The following is an 18,482-nucleotide window of genomic DNA, read 5'->3' as shown; positions in this document are numbered from 1 at the left end:
TTTCTGTTGTCTTTTTTTTTTTAGAAAATACACAAAAAACAATGAGTTACTTGTCACGTAAACCTTCTAATATGATCTGATATAAAGAAACACAGATTTAATGTTTTGATTAAGGCCAAAAGATAAAAATTCTCTTCATAATACAGCAAAAACCCAAAAATTAAAACAAAAAACATTACAACCAACAGCATAATAAAAACAGAAATGTATTATTTTAGCAGGTAATTGTTATTTTGTCCAACCTCTATATATGGAACATTATTCTCTTTTAGATAAGTGACATATTGTTGTGAAGCCACTTAAACCATCAAGGACAAACTGTAACCAGTCGAGCTTGTTCTACAGTGTCAGAAATATGACACCAGCAGTTTCAGCGGTTTTATTCGCTGGAGGTTATCATCTCCATTATGAGCTGAATGGAAGGGAATAACTTTAAAGGTCTCCACTCACTCCCATCGGTGTGCTACCTCTATGGAGTCATTCAGTCTGAAATCATCACATTTTACAATATTTTCTGCTCCACCATCTCTGACACGTATATAAATTAGATAAAATGGATATTTAAAAAGATATTTGTGAAGAGATGTTAGCTAGATATATCAAATAATTTTCTTTATCATAAACTATGGATACTTAACACTATTTATGAAATTTTAGATAAACATAACAACATGTCTGCTGCTGCTGCTTGGTGGTTAACATTGTCATGTTGCAGATAGAAGATCCCCTGTTCGTGTCCCGGCCTTCCTGGGATCTTTCTGCATGGAGTCTCCATGTTCTCCTGTACATGTGTGAGTTTTCTCCAGGTTCTCCAGCTTCCTCCCACAGTCCAGAAACATGCTGAGGTTAACTGGTGATTCTAAATTGTCCGTAGGTGTGAATGTGAGTGTGATTGTTTGTCTGTATGTGTAGCCCTGTGACAGACTGTTACCTGGATGGAAGATTGATGGATGGATTGATGATAACATCACACATTGTAAAAAGATGATTCCTTAAATGTAATCACTTTCAGAATGTACTTTTTGCACTAAAACAAAGGATAAATTAGGAGTTGACGTTATTGAGAGGTTATTATGCTGTAATTTAACTGGTCCAGAACACTGGAGGTCAAATTCAGCTGAATGTGGAACCTGAGCTAAAATCAGTTTGACACTCCTGGTTTAGAGGACGATGCACTGCAGCCAGAACAAAACTCTGACACGTTGTGGCATTTAAACTATGACTGATTGCTGTTAAGGGCTAAACTGTCACAATAAAACATTCCTTACACTATCCACATCTGTCTGCACACTTAGACACAGAACGAATGAAACCAGCAGCTGCCTGAATGTTTTACACAAGGTAAGTTGGTTCCATGGATTCATGCTATGACCATCTGCAGCCTTAGTGGAAATGGAAATACACCCCCTGTCAAAAGTTTTAGGACACTTCCTCATTCAAATAAAGTAGAACCTGTCCTACATCTGATCACATCAGGACTTCTGCCTGCAAACTTGCTGGTCACTGCTTGTTTTCTGTTTTTTTTTTTGTGTTTGTTTTACACATTCTAAGATGACACGATTGGGTGACTGCATGAATAAGCAGGTGTACAGTGTTCCATATGAAGTTCTCAGTGAGTCCATTCCATTTCGACAGTGACTAAGTAACTAATAATGTTATCTGAACCAGTCAAACATCTAGCATCTAGTCATACATCTCACGATTGCTCTTTAAACAAACTGACAGTATTTTTAAGGCTTATTTATTATTCATTGCATGAATATAAAATGGCAAACATTTTAAAGCAGACATACCACAGCAGCACATCGTCAGTAACCAGACTCCTAATTAAAGTACAAAAGCCACACTTTGGATAGGCACCAACAGTAGCAACCTTCTGTGATGTACCTGTGTGTACGATGAGCTTAAACCTTGATTTTAAATTAAATTCAGTTTGTTTCATAACTGTACGCATTTCCAGAGTCAGTGTTATAATTCCTCCCCTCCGCTGCTGATCTCGACCACAGTCTTTCCTCGGGCGTGGCCTTTCTCCACCTTGTCGAAGGCCTGGGGAACCTGCGAGAAGCTGAATGTCTCGTCCACCACGGCCCGGATCTGATAGAGAGCAGAGAGAGGAAGGCTTCCTTCTTAGTAACACATTACCTTTAATGATTGAAATAATTTTAAGTAACCTTGCCAGCAAGTTGATTTCTCACAATATTTGTGAGTTCACAAATCTCTCAAGAAACCATCTTGCTCCGCTCCCGCAGTCACTGTTCGTACAGAGCCAAGTTGGTTCGGGCCAATCACGCAGCAGTATTCATGTGTGGGGCGGGATATCCAGGTGTGAAGACGACACCAAGCGCCAGTAGATCAAAACAAACATGGCAATGGAGGACAACGATCGTGTAGATGCTGCTATTAAGTCAGTTTTAGCTGAATCTCCTATCGCTTCTTTGAAGGAAGAACAACGAGAGGCGCTTTGCGCATTTCTGGATGGTAAAGATGTTTATGTTTTTTTACCTACGGGTTTTGGTAAGAGTTTAATCTACCAGTGTGCTCCGCTCGTTGTGAAGATCCCGCGATTGGCTAAAAACAAACCTGTCAGAGGCGGGACATACTGTTGCATTGTCCAATCCGTGCCTCTTTCCTCCGAATGGATTTACATGGAGCGGTCCCAGATTGATATTGTGGAGTACTATCAAGTACTACACAATTATTAATCTGGCTATTGCCAGGTTAAATTTTAAGGCTTGTACAGGTGGATGTGAACTTTGTCATGAAAGACTTCTGCAAAACCTTATGCTCCATTTTTATCAATTTAAACAGTGTTTCAGCAGGAGCATGTTGAAGTGACCAACTTACAAGGATAAAAGGGAGTCATCTGCATAGAGGACGAGACACACCTCAGCTGTAAACATCAGACAGTGTAATCGATCACACTGGATCAGCCATTTTAAACTCGAAATGCCTTCAGTGAATTGTAACATTCATGTGACTCACAGTCCAGCTACTTTTTTGACTGACAAGGCAGTGAATAATTAAAAGAACTGCTATGCTACCTCCAATCACATTTGTACATGTTTATGAGCTTTAAATGAGCACACAAGAATAAACATGGAAGGAAACAGAAGTCAGTTTGTTCTGATTCACAGTCAGTGGACAGGTTAGTGAGCATAAATCTGGTATCATACCTGTCCTGCATCCACCATGTCCCTTATTTCATCCAGTGCTGGACCATTAGGGGCAAACAATCCCCAGCGGTAGTGAACTCCTTTAACCAGGTGCTACAAGACCACAGATGGACAAAGAAGACATGACAGTTACAAATAGAACAGTATGTATTCTTATGTCTGATATACTCAAATCAATCAATCTTCTTATCATTTATTTTTCGTGTTCACAGAGTTTTACCTGACACACACCACAGTGATATTTGGTCGGCTGTGATCAGCTTATGGTGGTTAACACTCACAGACGATGGATCACTGTATAACAGGCATCATTGACCTAGTCTGCTGATTTTACGATTCTCTTGCAGTGGAGTAATTACTAAATTACTCCACTGTTTTCTACCAAACAGGTGGGCCAAAAGCCTTTCGGTTCTGAAGCAAATCAGTTTCATATTTCAGATGCAACGTGTTCATGTGCTTCTTCGCTTTTAGCCAAGCAAACATTATCTGGGGAAGCACCTACATACCTGTGACGAATGTGTGTGCAAAGGCCATGCAAGCTAAGATGTATCTGCCTTTTTTCTATGTCAGTTACTGGGGTTAAGGTTGTGTAACATCTCTTTTCCTTCAGGCAAGTGAAGAGTTCTATGTATGTAAATGGTTTGTGTTTTCAGCACACTAACTAAACACAGATGATTTGATCATACTTAATTTCCTCTCTGTAGTGCATCAGCAATCGCTTACTATATGTTCCAAACAGATTTAATTTTGAATAGAGGAAGTGCTAGAACTTTGTGTGGCAACAGTACTGGCTCAGGCTAAAGATCACACATGCTGAGTATTCAGAACTAGAGTTTTAGGCCAAGTATACGAGTCTGTTCACTCAACTTTTCATGTCATACATGCAACACAGAAATACTAATGCTGTCATCTCTGTAATGGAAAACTCCACTGCTGTCTGTTCTACACCCAAACAGTCTCAGTGTGTCAGGTGACTCGCAGGAGAAGAAGGTCACGTCCCTTAAGCCTTCAACAGCAGGGCAGGAATCCCTGTAACCCCTGACAAAAGGAGCAATGAGATGACTCAGTCTTTTGTTATGTTTGACCTCATTGTTTAACATGTTTCCTCCAGGCCTATTTACAAATGAGGACAAGTCTGAAATCTGCACAGCACAAATTTACACAGTCCTTAAAGAAATTCCCTTATTTTTCAATGAAGATAACATTAAATGAGTGATAAATCCAGTGTAGGCATTGTTAATGTGGTAAATGACTATTCTATCTGGAAATGGCTGATTTTTAATGGAATATCTCCATAGGGGTACAGAGGAACATTTCCAGCAACCATCACTCCTGTGTTCTAATGCTACATTGTGTTAGCTAATGGTGTTGAAAGGCTCATTGATGATTAGAAAACCCTTGTGCAGTTATGATAGTACATGGATAAAAGTGGGAGTTTTCATGGAACACATGAAATAGTCTGGGCGACCCCAAACCTTTGAACTCTACTGTATATACAGCATATTTTGCGTTTTGTTTATATACCCACAAACTACATCACCTTCCCGTTCTTTTTCCACAGAGCTGTCGTCATTCTGCTTTAAGTGTCTTTCAGTTACCTGCAGCTACTTAAAGCCACATGGGCCCTCTGAGAACTTCAGAACTTGTACCTGTGACAGTAAAATGCTAAGATTATGCATCAGCAGCTGGGAAAAAAATAATCTTCGGCAGCTTCAGTCTGACAATCACTGAGAGATTGTTGTTCTGATTACAGTGATGGTGTTCATCAGATCCTCCCTGTGGGGGGGGCACACCTCCCACGCTTTCTTTTCTTACATTATCTGAGGCACAAGGCGTGATCATGAACAGAAAGCTAAACCATTCACAATTCTACTGAAAGAGCTTCAGATGATGTTGAGCGCTGTATGTGGGGCCTCCCGGCTGTTCATTCCATTTATATGGAAACAGAAATCGAATGAAATTTTCTGAGGCACCACCGTACACAACACACACTGTCCTGTCTGATTACAGCAAAGAAGAAGAGATGAGGGATTCAGAGAGATAGAGGGTGGAGAAGACACCGTAACTTTCAATATGTGTTGGAAAGGAAGGACAGAAACTCAATGTCTGTGTGTGTGCACACAAACACACAAAGTTTTCTGTCTTTCTGTCAACCTCAGGGGTAAACCGCTTAGTTTAACACCGGCACGAAACTCTACACAGAACAAGAAGCAGAACAGGGAAAGTGTCTCAGCCCATTCAAACAGAAGACGTTGGGTTTATCTTGGCTGAGAGCTGCTGGAAACCAGGAGAGGCTACACTGAAATTCTGTGCTAAAAGACCCTAAGACACTCAACACTACTAAGAATTATGGGCTAATAAAAAATGTAAATTAAAGCAGTTTAAAAAATATTTTGACTTTTGAGAAACTACAGATATCGACAGTCAAACACTAAGCAGAAAAATATTGGTGTTGTCCTACACCTGCATCACTGTGGTCAGAATTCCTCCAGAATATGGGACAGTTAAAGATAAAGAGCAAAGCCTGAGAAACACTGAACTACTTTCTTAAGTTGCCCTTCTTCCTTCAAACATCCTGTTGCAGGAAGAAGCATGTAAAGCCACAGTTTCATTGTTGTTTTACATTGTGATGGAAATCATTGAAACATGTCCACATTACGCTTGAACCTCACAGTACTGGGGTTCACTGGTTACTCAGTGATTTAACTGCCAAATACAGCCAAAAAAACATCCCAAAATGTTCCTCTGAATGTCCAGCACACCTACATTACCTTTAATCCTCCTCCATGCAATTCCTACTAAATAGAAAACTGCATCAACTCATAAAGGGGACATGTTTGTCTGCCACAGCTACACAGGGACATCTATTAGCATGGATTAATACCACTTCAAACGGCAGTGACACCTGCCAGAGACGTTCATACTGTGGATTGTGTGGTCAAGAGCTGAGAGGAGGAGGTGGAAACTTTGATGCATGCAGAAAAGCACTGCATGCAAACTTTGCTCTGCATGGCTTTCACCACAGTGGGTACACCCACAGAATGCTTCTTCCTATAGAGAGTGTGTGTGTGTGTGTGTGTGTGTGTGTGTGTGTGTGTGTGTGTGTGTGTGTGTGTGTGTGTGTGTGTGTGTGTGTGTGTGTGTGTTGGTGTGTGTGTGTCGGTGTTACTACAGATTGTGCCACTAGTCTGTGGTGAATGATGGCTTTTATATTTTCTCTGATTCATCCTGACCTGCACATTGATGATGACGTTAAACGTTCAGACACAGATATATCTTAGTAACTGTTCACACTATAACATTATGAAGCTGGAAAATATCACAGAGGTATCAGCAATGAACAACTTCCTCTTGTATCTGAAAGGAAATGACTGTGGCATTCTCTCACAGTTCCTCTCACAGTTTGTAATCCGGTATTTGAACCAGATCACTTCAGTATGTGGTTAGCTGTGCTGTCAAATAACTGATTTTCGATCAGATTAATCACAGGGTTGCTGTGGACTGACTGACTGACTGACTGACTGACTGACTGACTGACTGACTGCTCCACCACATTCCTTGGTGGAGTAATGAAATGAATAAACCCAAAATGTCTCACTTGCTGAACATCTGGTCAGCGATAAACACTGCATCTCACAAGCAGGTTCTGGTAGACACTAGCTAGGAGAAGATCCTCCATTAGAAACTAACATCACAGTGTCACGTTCATTAAATTGTGGGAACCCTAAACTGTGACTGCTATTTATATTTGGTGAATTGTTTAGCCCTGTTTTATTACAAGTTAAAGTCCTGCAACTGAATGCAGGAAAAGTGCTGAAGTGGCATCAACAATCTAAATAATGCAATATGTATTTACTATAATAGATTGTTCATGCTAAGATGATTTGCAGCTGCTGGCTACATAACAAAGCATTCAATGAGCTTTTGTGAAATCTGAAAAGAAACTAGTGGATACTGTAGCTAGTTAGCAAAATATTCACAAAATGCCTACTTTCTAAAGTAGGTCCAATAAATCTATGTGACTTCTACACGGTACTTCAGGAACAATTCATGCAATAGAGGAATATGTACTGCACTAGCATCAAAAAGCACACAACAGCACAATGTGGTCACAACACAGTTCAGACAAGGAGGAGCATCAGGAACAGACATCAGTATCTATCATTACCTTCAGAGCCTTGGTGGCCACCGTAGCTGCAGTCTGCATCATGCCGTCAGCCACGCCCAGGCTGTCAGTGTTCTGGAGGAAGGGTGTTACGAGGGTGACATACTTGCTGCCACTCCAAGGCTTCAGCAGACTCAGTGCCCAACGCTCTGTGTCGCCCCCGATGTTATCCAGGATCAGGTCAAACCTTGAGTGGAACAGAGACACAAGCAGAGACACAAAAGTGTGGGGTGGTTCTGTATAAAAAAGTGGGAAAACAGGATAATTGGGCAGATTTTTAAAAAATGAAGAGAAAGATCAAGTTTGCTAGAAACTTAAAGGGCTCCGTTTTCCCCCGCTAACGGGCCGAGTGCAGCAGCAGCAGGGAGGCCGGTCTGAGGGGATTCTCTTACTTCTCCAGCTCACCGAGTGGCTCCTCAACAGGTCCAGCAGTGTAGTCGACCACGTGGTCAGCCCCGAGCTCCCGGACAAACCGCTCAGCATTCTGGGAGCAGGTTACAGTCACATGGGCCCCCCAGGCCTTCAGCATCTGCACATAAACAACAGCACGGGTGTTCTTCACCAATATCAGCTCCTTTATTGTGTGTCAAAGGTGATATACACACGTGGACAAAATTGTTGGTACCCCTCAGTTAAAGAAGGAAAAACCCACAATTCTCACTGAAATCACTTGAAACTCACAAAAGTAACAATAAATAAAAATTTATTGAAAATTAAATAATCAAAATCAGCCATCACTTTTGAATTGTTGATTAACATAATTATTTAAAAAAACAAACTAATGAAATAGGGCTGGACAAAAATGATGGTACCCATAACTTAATATTTTGTTGCACAACCTTTTGAGGCAATCACTGCAATTAAACCATTTCTGTATTTGTCAATGAGCGTTCTGCAGCTGTCAACAGGTATTTTGGCCCACTCCTCATGAGCAAACAGCTCCAGTTGTCTCAGGTTTGATGGGTGTCTTCTCCAAATGGCATGTTTCAGCTCCTTCCACATATGTTCAATGGGATTCAGATCTGGGCTCATAGAAGGCCACTTTAGAATAGTCCAACGCTTTTCTCTCAGCCATTCTTGGGTGTTTTTGGCTGTGTGTTTTGGATCGTTGTCCTGTTGGAAGACCCATGACCTGCGACTGAGACCAAGCTTTCTGACACTAGGCAGCACATTTCTCTCCAGAATGCCTTGATAGTCTTCAGATTTCATCGTACCTTGCACACTTTCAAGACACCCTGTGCCAGATGCAGCAAAGCAGCCTCAAAACATTACTGAGCCTCCTCCATGTTTCACCGTAGGGACAGTGTTCTTTTCTTCGTATGCTTGGTTTTTGAGTCTATGAACATAGAGTTGATGTGCCTTACCAAAAAGCTCCAGTTTGGTCTCATCTGTCCAAAGGACATTCTCCCAGAAGCTTTGTGGCTTGTCAACATGCATTTTTGCAAATTCCAGTCTGGCTTTTTATGAGTTTTTTTCAGCAGTGGTGTCCTCCTTGGTCGTCTCCCATGAAGTCCACTTTGGCTCAAACAACGACGAATGGTGCGATCTGACACTGATGTACCTTGGCCTTGGAGTTCACCTTTAATTTCTTTGGAGGTTGCTCTGGGCTCTTTGGATACAATTCCAACGATCCGTCTCTTCAATTTGTCATCAATTTTCCTCTTGCGGCCACGTCCAGGGAGGTTGGCTACTGTCCCGTGGGTCTTGAACTTCTGAATAATATGAGCCACTGTTGTCACAGGAACTTCAAGCTGTTTAGAGATGGTCTTATAGCCTTTACCTTTAAGATGTTTGTCTATCATTTTTTTTCGGATGTCCTGGGACAATTCTCTCCTTCGCTTTCTGTTGTCCATGTTCAGTGTGGTACACACCTTTTCACCAAACAGCAGGGTGACTACTTGTCTCCCTTTAAATAGGCAGACTGACTGATTATGAGTTTGGAAACACCTGTGATGTCAATTAAATGACACACCTGAGTTAATCATGTCACTCTGGTCAAATAGTTTTCAATCTTTTATAGAGGTACCATCATTTTTGTCCAGGCCTGTTTCATTAGTTTGTTTTTTCAAATAATTATGTTAATCAACAATTCAAAAGTAATGGCTGTTTTTGATTATTTAATTTTCAATAAATTTTTATTTATTGTTACTTTTGTGAGTTTCAAGTGATTTCAGTGAGAATTGTGGGTTTTTCCTTCTTTAACTGAGGGGTACCAACAATTTTGTCCACGTGTGTAGATTTGCTATAATTTGTATCCCTCAGGTCCTAACTACAGAACAAATGGTTGAATCATTCTAAGGACCAGAGAGTCACTAAATGTTTGAGGGGCAAAGAGAATGTAGAATTAATAAGATCAAATCATACATCTGTGTAATGTCAGTGATACAGTCTGAAGCCAGACAGGCCACACAGACTTCAGAAATCTAGTGTTTAGCACTCCACCAAGGAACAGCAGAGTTATGTGACGAAATGCACTGCTTTGTGTTTGTCTGTCTGTCTGTCTGTCTGTCTGTCACCAACATTATTCAACAATGGATTTGGATGAAATTTTCAGGGAAGGTCAGAAATGACACAAGGACCAAGTGATTAGATTTTGGCAGCTTATAGTCTGGATCCACGGATTTGTTAATGATTTCTGTATCATTGCAGAATAGCAGCATGGGACATATCTGTTGGAAATGATACAAGGAACAACTGATTAAATTGTGGGGGTGTTTCCAAGTTCCATTAATTCCCGCCACGCGCTACATATTTAGGTCACGTGATTCAGTATCCGTACATAACGTACACATGCAGAACACACGCCTGTACTCAGAACAAGGTCATTTAGTGTGTGGGTACATCTATATTAAATGGTCACATTCTATGTTGCTGTGATTTCAGCCATGAATTTTCTCAAGATTTCATCTGTCGGAAATGACACGCCAACTGAGCAGCCTTGGTGTAGTACTGCACTCTCTGAGTGCTTTTCTAGTTTCATTCTGTGGTTTTGTTGCATAGATGCATGATTACCATTCACATCTGTATTGGCATTTTTGTCTGACTCACTTAAAAATGTCCCCAATAACATCCATCCAGTATCTATACGCTGCTTAATCTTGATTAGGGTCGTCATTAGGGGAGTCTATCCCAGCTGACTGAGGGTGAAGACAGGAGGCACCTGTACAGGTAACAGTCTATCACAGGGCTACACATAGAGACAAACAATCACACTCACATTCACACCTGCAGACAATTTAGAATCACCAATTAACCTCAGCATGTTTCTGGACTGTGGGAGGAAGCTGGAGAACCTGGAGAGAACCCACACATGTACAGGAGAACATGGAGACTCCATGCAGAAAGATCCCAGGAGGGCCGGGACACGAACCAGGGATCTTTTAGCTGCAAGGCGACAGTGCTAACCACCAACCCATTGCACAGCATTCCCCCAATAATATAATATGCAAAATAAGCTGCTTGGCTATCATCACCCATCTTTTCATACATACCTGGATAGCAAATGTTCCCACTCCTCCAGACCCTCCAAGGATCAGAATGCTGCGGGGCAGAGGGAAAACACAATGCATGTGTCACCAGTGTGTTCTGCACTATTTCCACACAGAAGCTCCCTCATTAAGATTCATGTCAAAGCCACTCTGAGCTTTACTGTGTCAAGTTCACTGCAGTGTAAAGGAGCATCGAAGCTGCTGCCAGAGGACCAGAGCACATCACATAGAGGCTCATTAAGGAGCGCTCAGAAAGGGGCTCAGAAGGAGCAGCAAGTGGAATAATTGAATAGATCAAAGACAGGGAGCTTCTTTGAGGTGGACAGGGATTAACAATGGGAGGAAGTTTTGTGTGCCTGCAGCAGTGTCTGTCCACATTCCCTCACCGTTTGTTGGCACAGTTGTCCTTTCTGAGCCCACCGGTATTAACCAGAGCAGACCAGGCGGTGGTGGCCACGTAGGGAATGGCTGCTGCCTCTGTGTGGCTCAGAGACTTTGGTTTGTGGGAAACCTACTCAAAAACACACAGTAATAACAGATGCAGTTAGAGGAGCAGCACTGTCCCAACACCTTTCTGTGACACACACCGTTAGTCTTCATGATTAGATTTAGCTCATCTTGACATTTTAAATTAGCAGCAATAAGTAGGCTGCATGTTATTTTAATTAAGGAAACCTTGCTTCATATTTGGTTCACTAATGTTGAAACCGGTGACCTGTGTCACTCAGAACAAACCACAATCAACAAAGAGGAAACTGATACTGATGAATGTATGAACTTCCCACAAACAGAAGCACATCTAAACACAAAGCTGAGAAATGAGCAAACAGCAGCGCAGATCAGTTCAGCTTACCTCATTGGCACTCAGCACCACAAACTCAGCCAAGCTGCCCTGCTTCCATGGTGGGATAGCAGCCCACACCTGAAGAAGACACACAGCAACGCAGCATTTAAGACCAAAAGATCGACAAAACAGAAGCTATGTTTGTCTACATTATACATATATATATATATATATATATACATACATATACATACATATACATACACTACTGTTCAAAGGTTTGGGGTCACTTAGAAATGTCATTATTTTTGAAAGAAAAGTGTTTTTTTTAATGAAGATAACATTAAATGAATGATAAATCCAGTGTAGACGTTGTTAATGTGCTAAATGATTATTCTAGCTGGAAACAGCTGATTTTTAATGGAATATCTCCATAGAGGTACAGAGGAACATTTCCAGCAACCATCACTCCTGTGTTCTAATGCTACATTGTGTTAGCTAATGGTGTTGAAAGGCTCATTGATGATTAGAAAACCCTTACAGTTATGTTAGCACATGGATTAAAGTGGGAGTTTTCAGGGAAAACATGGAATTGCCTGAGTGATCCCAAACTTTTGCACAGTAGTGTATATATGCTGACAACTATCAGAGATGTATTGATTTTATTATCATGCATTAGATTTTGAACAGTAGTGTATGTACGCAGTTATTTCATATATTGAGACTGCACAAGAGTGCATCAAATTTCTTCTCTTAAGTGCAGCAACATGTGTAATGTCACATGAGTCACTATGTTAGTCAGCAAATACGTGGTGAGAAGAAGTAGATATGACTTCATGAAGTGCTAAAACAGGCCTATTTAAAGTCCCAGTTAGCTCTCACACAAACACACAGACAGACATACAAGATTACTAAAAAAGATAGGGTATATTTTAAATCATATCCGGGTTGAAACTGCAACCAACAATTACTTTTCTAGTTAATCCATGAGCTGTTTGGTCTATACAGTGTTAGAAAATGGAGAAGAATGTCAGTCAGTTTCCAAAGCCAAAGATGACCAATGTCTTGGTTGTCCACAACTCTAACATATTCATTTTAGAGTCACAGAGGAGAGAAGAAACCAGAAAATATTTACATTTAATAAGATTGATTTTCTTTAGTTAAAAACGTACTATAATCAATGTTTTGTTCAGTAAATATATTGCAACTCACAATAAGTTTTATTATTAAACTGCTGTCTGTTCCATGAATATCAGAACACTGTCAAAAATGAGGGTCACTATTTCAAGTGCTTAATCTGACTCATTCAGATGTCCCTCCACCTTTCAGCCAGTCCCATGCCTCCTGCCACTGCTGCTACGTTTAGCTAGTTAGAATATGTTAGCTTGAAGGACAAAACGTCAAAATGATTTAAAATCATCAATCCAGCTGGTGCTGCAAACATGGCACAAAGAAAATAACAAATAATGGAAGTTTTTAATTTATTTAGCTCTACAAATGAGGCAACACTAAAGTGTCAAAACCTCTAGTTCCTTAAATTTGCACATGAGGCTGGCTTCAAAACAAGTCAGCTCTATTAACAGAACAAAGTTGATGTGAACATCGGTTTTGAAGCAGTGTGGTGACAGACACCCCGCTGAGCTCCAAAGACGCTCTTCAGGAAAAGTGTGGGTGACGTTGCAGATGGTTCGTCTATCTATAGTCTACTCACTGCTCATGGGTGAAAGCACCGTCTCCTCACATCGTGTAGTGCAATATTTTTTGGGTACAATGTGCTAAAAGTAAAAGATGATATAACTATGGCAAATCAGACTGAAGAAAAGAGTTAAGACGTGTATAAAATACATAATGAGGAATATTCTAGTAATGACTGATGTTTTGATGTTGTACTGTATAAAACATGTATTTTTGATGCAAAGACACATCACGTGTTTTTTAGAAAAATTAAATATGGAGTGCTCAAAAACTAATGGTAAAGCAGTTAGAAATAGATGGATGGGCTGCACATGCTACCTACCAGCTATACCTGACCAGCTTATGAGGTTATTTTCTTACAGACAGTATTAACAAAGCTTGTTTCATTCTAAGATATCAAAGCACATTCTGATTCCAGATAACCTGATAAGTATTAGCGGCGCTGTTGTGCTAAATATAGAGAGATGTTTAGTTACTGTGTCTGTGCACCGTATTTAGATTCAGTGAAGCCTCTAGTTAATTGCTTTACAATTACTTTGGCTCTGGTGTTGTTCCAGCTGACATGAGCTAAGTGGTCAAATGCAGCAGTGTCAGAGGCTGGGATTTACTGAGAGGTGAAGGCATGGTGGCAGAAAGTATATAACAGTACTACAGCACCATAAAGTTCATTTAGAGCCTATCAAAAAGGCTCATGTAATTGAATTAACTTTATTTTGTTACATTTTACGTTAACTGACTTATCAGCTAATTGATTCAACATTACACTGCACTCTGCTTTGTCAGTGTTTTGTGAATTAATGCCAAGCTAAGAAACAACAAATGACATAAACAATGCTCTCAATCCTATTTCTGGTTCAGACAGCCACCAGAGCTCATTCCTCAAGGTTGTTTTGGGCTGAGATGTGGAAAAGAGTCACGTCATGTTGTTTTTCTAAGCCTGGCTCAGATGATCTTGTATAATCCTGGAAGAAGGATCGCAGTGACAAAGCATACTCTGTAGGCAGAAGTGGCTGAAATAGGTCACCCACAACGCTCAAACACTCTGTGGTGATGAAGGTCAGATGGTATTACAGAGCCTCACGCAAGCCAGGAAACCCCTCCCACGTTATTACACCTCTGACATGCTAACACTGATCCTGACAAACGCTGACTCAGCCATCACTGTGTGACATCAGACATCAGCATCCCTCAGCACAGGTTTTGTGTTTTCACCATTTTGTGATGTGACTGAAGGCTTCTCGTCTAATCCGTCTTGTTTGAAGCCGTTTTCTTGCTGCGACTGCAGCTGGATGTTTATGACTACATGGTTAACTCTCACACTATATTACATGACTCAATCGTGCACACTTCTGCTAATCTGCTGTTTTGCTTTCTTTACCTCATCCCTTTCTCTGAAGTACTTCACATCCAGGCCACACTCCATGATGACCCCAGACACGTCTCGTCCCAGGATGAGAGGGAACTCGCTGCCCGACTGCTTCATGTTCAGAGGGTCTCTCTTCATAGACATTGTAGCTGCACCGTAGCCACCTGACCGGGACACAGAACAAGATCATTATTTGGACAATTACTGACACTGCAATATGAATCAAGATTTTAGTGGGATCAGTAATTTTTGCAATTAATTTCAAATGAAACTAAATTTCTAAAAATGATTTGTACTGAATTCTGTATCAACTATGTTCCTTTACGTGTGGAGATTATGACTATGATCTCTGTAGCACCACAACATTCCATTTATACTGTAGTTGTAAGTTGTGAACCATTTTATCTGTGATTTGAATATAGGTATACTGTACTGTGATTTCAAAAACACAGAAATTATTCAGACCTACGTTAAAGTACTCCTCCAGCTGGGTACCATCAGCCTCAGCTGCACTTAAACGGTTCCACACAAAACTCTTCCAATCTGGATTTACATTGTAGAATTGTAGAAATGTCTGCTTAAGAACCTGAGTTTCTTCTGTTAAGGAGGGTGTTGGCCTCTTTAAGTACCAGTCTGGATTACCAGCTGGACGATGAGGCAACTGACCTGGAGACCCTGTTCCCCAGGGAGAAGTCCTGATTCAGTGAATGTGAATTCTTTTTTGGTCATTTAACTACTCAAAATAGTGTAAGGGCTTCAATGTTGTTAATGAAATCACATAAGATCATTGTGGATCGATAGAACGACAGATAGATAGATAGATAGATAGATAGATAGATAGATAGATAGATAGATAGATAGATAGATAGATAGATAGATAGATAGATAGATAGATAGATAGATAGATAGATAGATAGATAGATAGATAGATAGATAGATAGATAGATAGATAGATAGATAGATAGATAGATAGATCTTGTACATAAAACAAAACAACAAAACAGGCAGGTTAATTACCAGCTTATCATTAAAGGTTAGTATATACTCTAAAAGACATGCTCCACAATACTATAAACAAAACAATTCTAGTTTTAATATCTATAGAAATAGTAAATATGTCAAAAGTCAATATACAGTATTTACACATTTCAAGGCACAGTGATTTAAAGTGATATCGACAGCTAGTTAAAAAAAAAAACTTGGAGTAAACTACATAGGGTGCAGAGACATTCTACAATCACAGTGGATCAGTCCTACTGGGATCATGACTGCGACCCCCCCACCCTGACTACTCAGTAATGTAGCAAAACATGTCTCCTGTTACTGATCATCAACCTGGCAAAAAGGTTTATTGGATTCAAGTTTTCATATTTCCTCACTTCATCACAACTAACATGAAAACAACACCTCCTAGAATAATACAGTCAGAGCACATAAAGGCAGTGAAACTTACACTAAGAAACCTCAGACATGCTCAGTGCTGTTGGCCCCCCTCTATTCACCCCCATAGCAGATAGCAGAGTGGTAAAACCAGTTGAGGATGTGTGAGAGGGGATGACGGTTTGCTTCATTTTTTTTAAAGACATCAGAACACAGCAAACATCATTCTAACAGCATGACTGCATCTCAGCTTGTCTTCTTTCAAAGAAGGAAAAACTTTACAACTCCAGTCCAGCAGCCGTTTATTATCCAAACTTTCATATGCAGATCGGATTTTTAGTTGAATCTTTATTGTTATTGTCACTAAAGTCTCCAATACTTCTTTTATTCTCCACACCATCATCCCGGCTCTGCTGACAGCAGGCGGCATGTGAAGTTGAGCAAACATGTATCAGATTTTTAGACTACAAACACCTGATCTCCCCAAAGCTGCTTTGTTCTTGTCCAGTATACCAACAGCTGCACCTCAAGTCTCCAGTCTAAGAGGCTGATCATCTGGTGACTTGTGTCAGTCACAACTACTTGGAGCACAATGCTCTACAGAAAGTGGAGAATCTAGTCGACTTCAGGATGGACCCGGCCCCTCTCGCTCCCATCGCCCCCATCTCCCTGTGCGACTCCTCAGTCGACTCTGTGGAGCACTTCTGCTTCCTGGGCACCATCATCAGCCTCAAGAAGGAGTTGAACATCTGCTACATTGTCAAGAAAACTCAGCAGAGGATATATGATATCTTGATTTTCGTGTCATGCACACAAGCATGCCCAACCCTCATGGGTTTACAAGACACCAACATAACATCGCAGCAGTACATCCAAAACCCACATTATTCCGCTGCTCAGTCCTCTAACTAAATATGTTCCCTTTTATTACAGGCCTGGCACAGAAACTCTGCCATGAAAAAGGTTCCTCTTCCAAAACATAACTCCAGTTTTTCATGGTCATCCAACCCAAAGAAATCAAAATAAACAGAGGACATGTTCCTGAAAAGTACCTCTGATATCTTCATGTACAGGACAGTAAAACATCAAATGAACCTCATTCTCAACTTCACCTAAATCACACAGCAAACAAAGTCTGTCCTTCTCCTGAGTAGCATTAAACCTCCCAGTCTCTGTCTCTAAAGCTGATTGTAATGTTCCTGTGCTTCTCCTTGTTTCACAATGAAGGAGGACGTCCTTCCTGCTGCAGCTCAAGAACTTCAACTTGACAGAAACACTGATGCTGCACTTTAGCATCTACATCACTGAGTCCATCCTCACCTCCTCCATCACCATCTGGCACGCTTCTGCCCCCGCTAAGGCCCCCTGGTCAACCTAAAGTTGACTATGAAATGATCCTCCAGGATCTGTACACCTCCAAGACACTGGTACATGCTAGAAAGGCTGTTTGCTGATCCCTCCCATGCTGGACATAAACTCTCCCATCTGGCAAGAGTTCATCAGGACCAGAACCTCATTCCAAGGAGCAGCTTCATCCAGAGACCCTGGTGACTTTACCTCTGCCCTCTCCCAGCCCCACACTGAGTCAGTGTGTTTCGTTAACACACTGCTTTCAATGGGATTATTAAAACCTTGCACATTCAAGTTGTTTGCACTACATGCTGTGAGATTTTGCACATTCCTGCCCAATTTGAACAGCTGTTTTCCCTGAATACCACTGGAAATATTCCTATTACTGTACAACAGCTTTGATTTGGTACAGCTGCTTCCAGTTTGTCTTGGAAGGCTTATTGTTTGACTTGCTTAATGCTTCTTTTTAGATTTTGTTCCATTTTTGCTTACCTGTTTTCACTTCATGTCATATTCTGATGCACTCACCTCTCATGCCGATATCAAGCGGGTTCAGTCCTGCTGCAAACACTTTGACAATGACCTCATTGGGGTAGTTGATGATGGGGAAAGCAGCGTTTCTGGTGAAGCGGAGAACATCGTTGCTGCCATACTTATCAATGACCCAGGCAGGCATGATGGTCCTGCACCTGCTGGACCTGCTGAACAGTCTCCTCTGCATGCCATGACTGGAAACTGATGTGTGCACACGTGGTGACTTATTGAGGCTTAACAACAACCTGCTGTACACCAGACATCTGACAGAACTCATCTTCACTGTCTTTAAATGACTAACGGTGCATTTAGTCTCTGACACAGAGACTGCCAGCAGCTACAAAGCTTCTCTATAACCCACCACTACTGTCTGACTAGAACCATTTTCTTCATGTAGAAATACCTCTTAACTGTTCGTTCCGGAAAATGTAATAATTCCAAAGTTTAGAGCAATTTCAAAACAACGTCCTCTACTTCCTATCATGCCTTCTGCTCCACCGGTGTGTCGGCCGGCGCTTCCACCAATCAGGAAGCGGCTTCCTCAACA

The 18,482-nt window shown here is 41.0% G+C and overlaps 1 protein-coding gene across 1 annotated transcript; it reads right to left on the bottom strand.

Annotated features, from left to right (window-relative positions):
- Nucleotides 1-1,725: 1,725 nt before the first annotated feature.
- Nucleotides 1,726-18,436, bottom strand: rtn4ip1 (reticulon 4 interacting protein 1). The gene is made up of 9 exons (XM_022194863.2): nt 17,930-18,436; nt 14,684-14,835; nt 11,680-11,748; nt 11,213-11,337; nt 10,830-10,878; nt 7,731-7,867; nt 7,342-7,525; nt 3,174-3,266; nt 1,726-2,094 (listed from the first exon to the last, which is right to left on the bottom strand). The coding sequence occupies exons 1-9, from the start codon at nt 18,210-18,212 to the stop codon at nt 1,969-1,971; spliced, it is 1,218 nt and encodes a 405-aa protein (XP_022050555.1). The 5' UTR covers nt 18,213-18,436; the 3' UTR covers nt 1,726-1,968.
- Nucleotides 18,437-18,482: the final 46 nt, after the last annotated feature.

This window comes from Acanthochromis polyacanthus, chromosome 1, assembly GCF_021347895.1.
Source record: "Acanthochromis polyacanthus isolate Apoly-LR-REF ecotype Palm Island chromosome 1, KAUST_Apoly_ChrSc, whole genome shotgun sequence".
Taxonomy (NCBI): Eukaryota; Metazoa; Chordata; class Actinopteri; family Pomacentridae; genus Acanthochromis; species Acanthochromis polyacanthus.
This window is presented reverse-complemented; position numbering and strand designations above follow the sequence as displayed.

Bases quoted from the DNA above. Each gene is read 5' to 3' on its own strand.
- rtn4ip1 (XM_022194863.2), bottom strand. From the start codon at position 18,212: ATGAGTTCTGTCAGATGTCTGGTGTACAGCAGGTTGTTGTTAAGCCTC. The intron at 14,836-17,929 runs GTGAGTGCATCA...TGTCCCGGTCAG, and splicing joins GCTTGATATCGGCATGAGAG to GTGGCTACGGTGCAGCTACA. The intron at 3,267-7,341 runs GTAATGATAGAT...GTGGTCTTGTAG, and splicing joins TGGCCACCAAGGCTCTGAAG to CACCTGGTTAAAGGAGTTCA.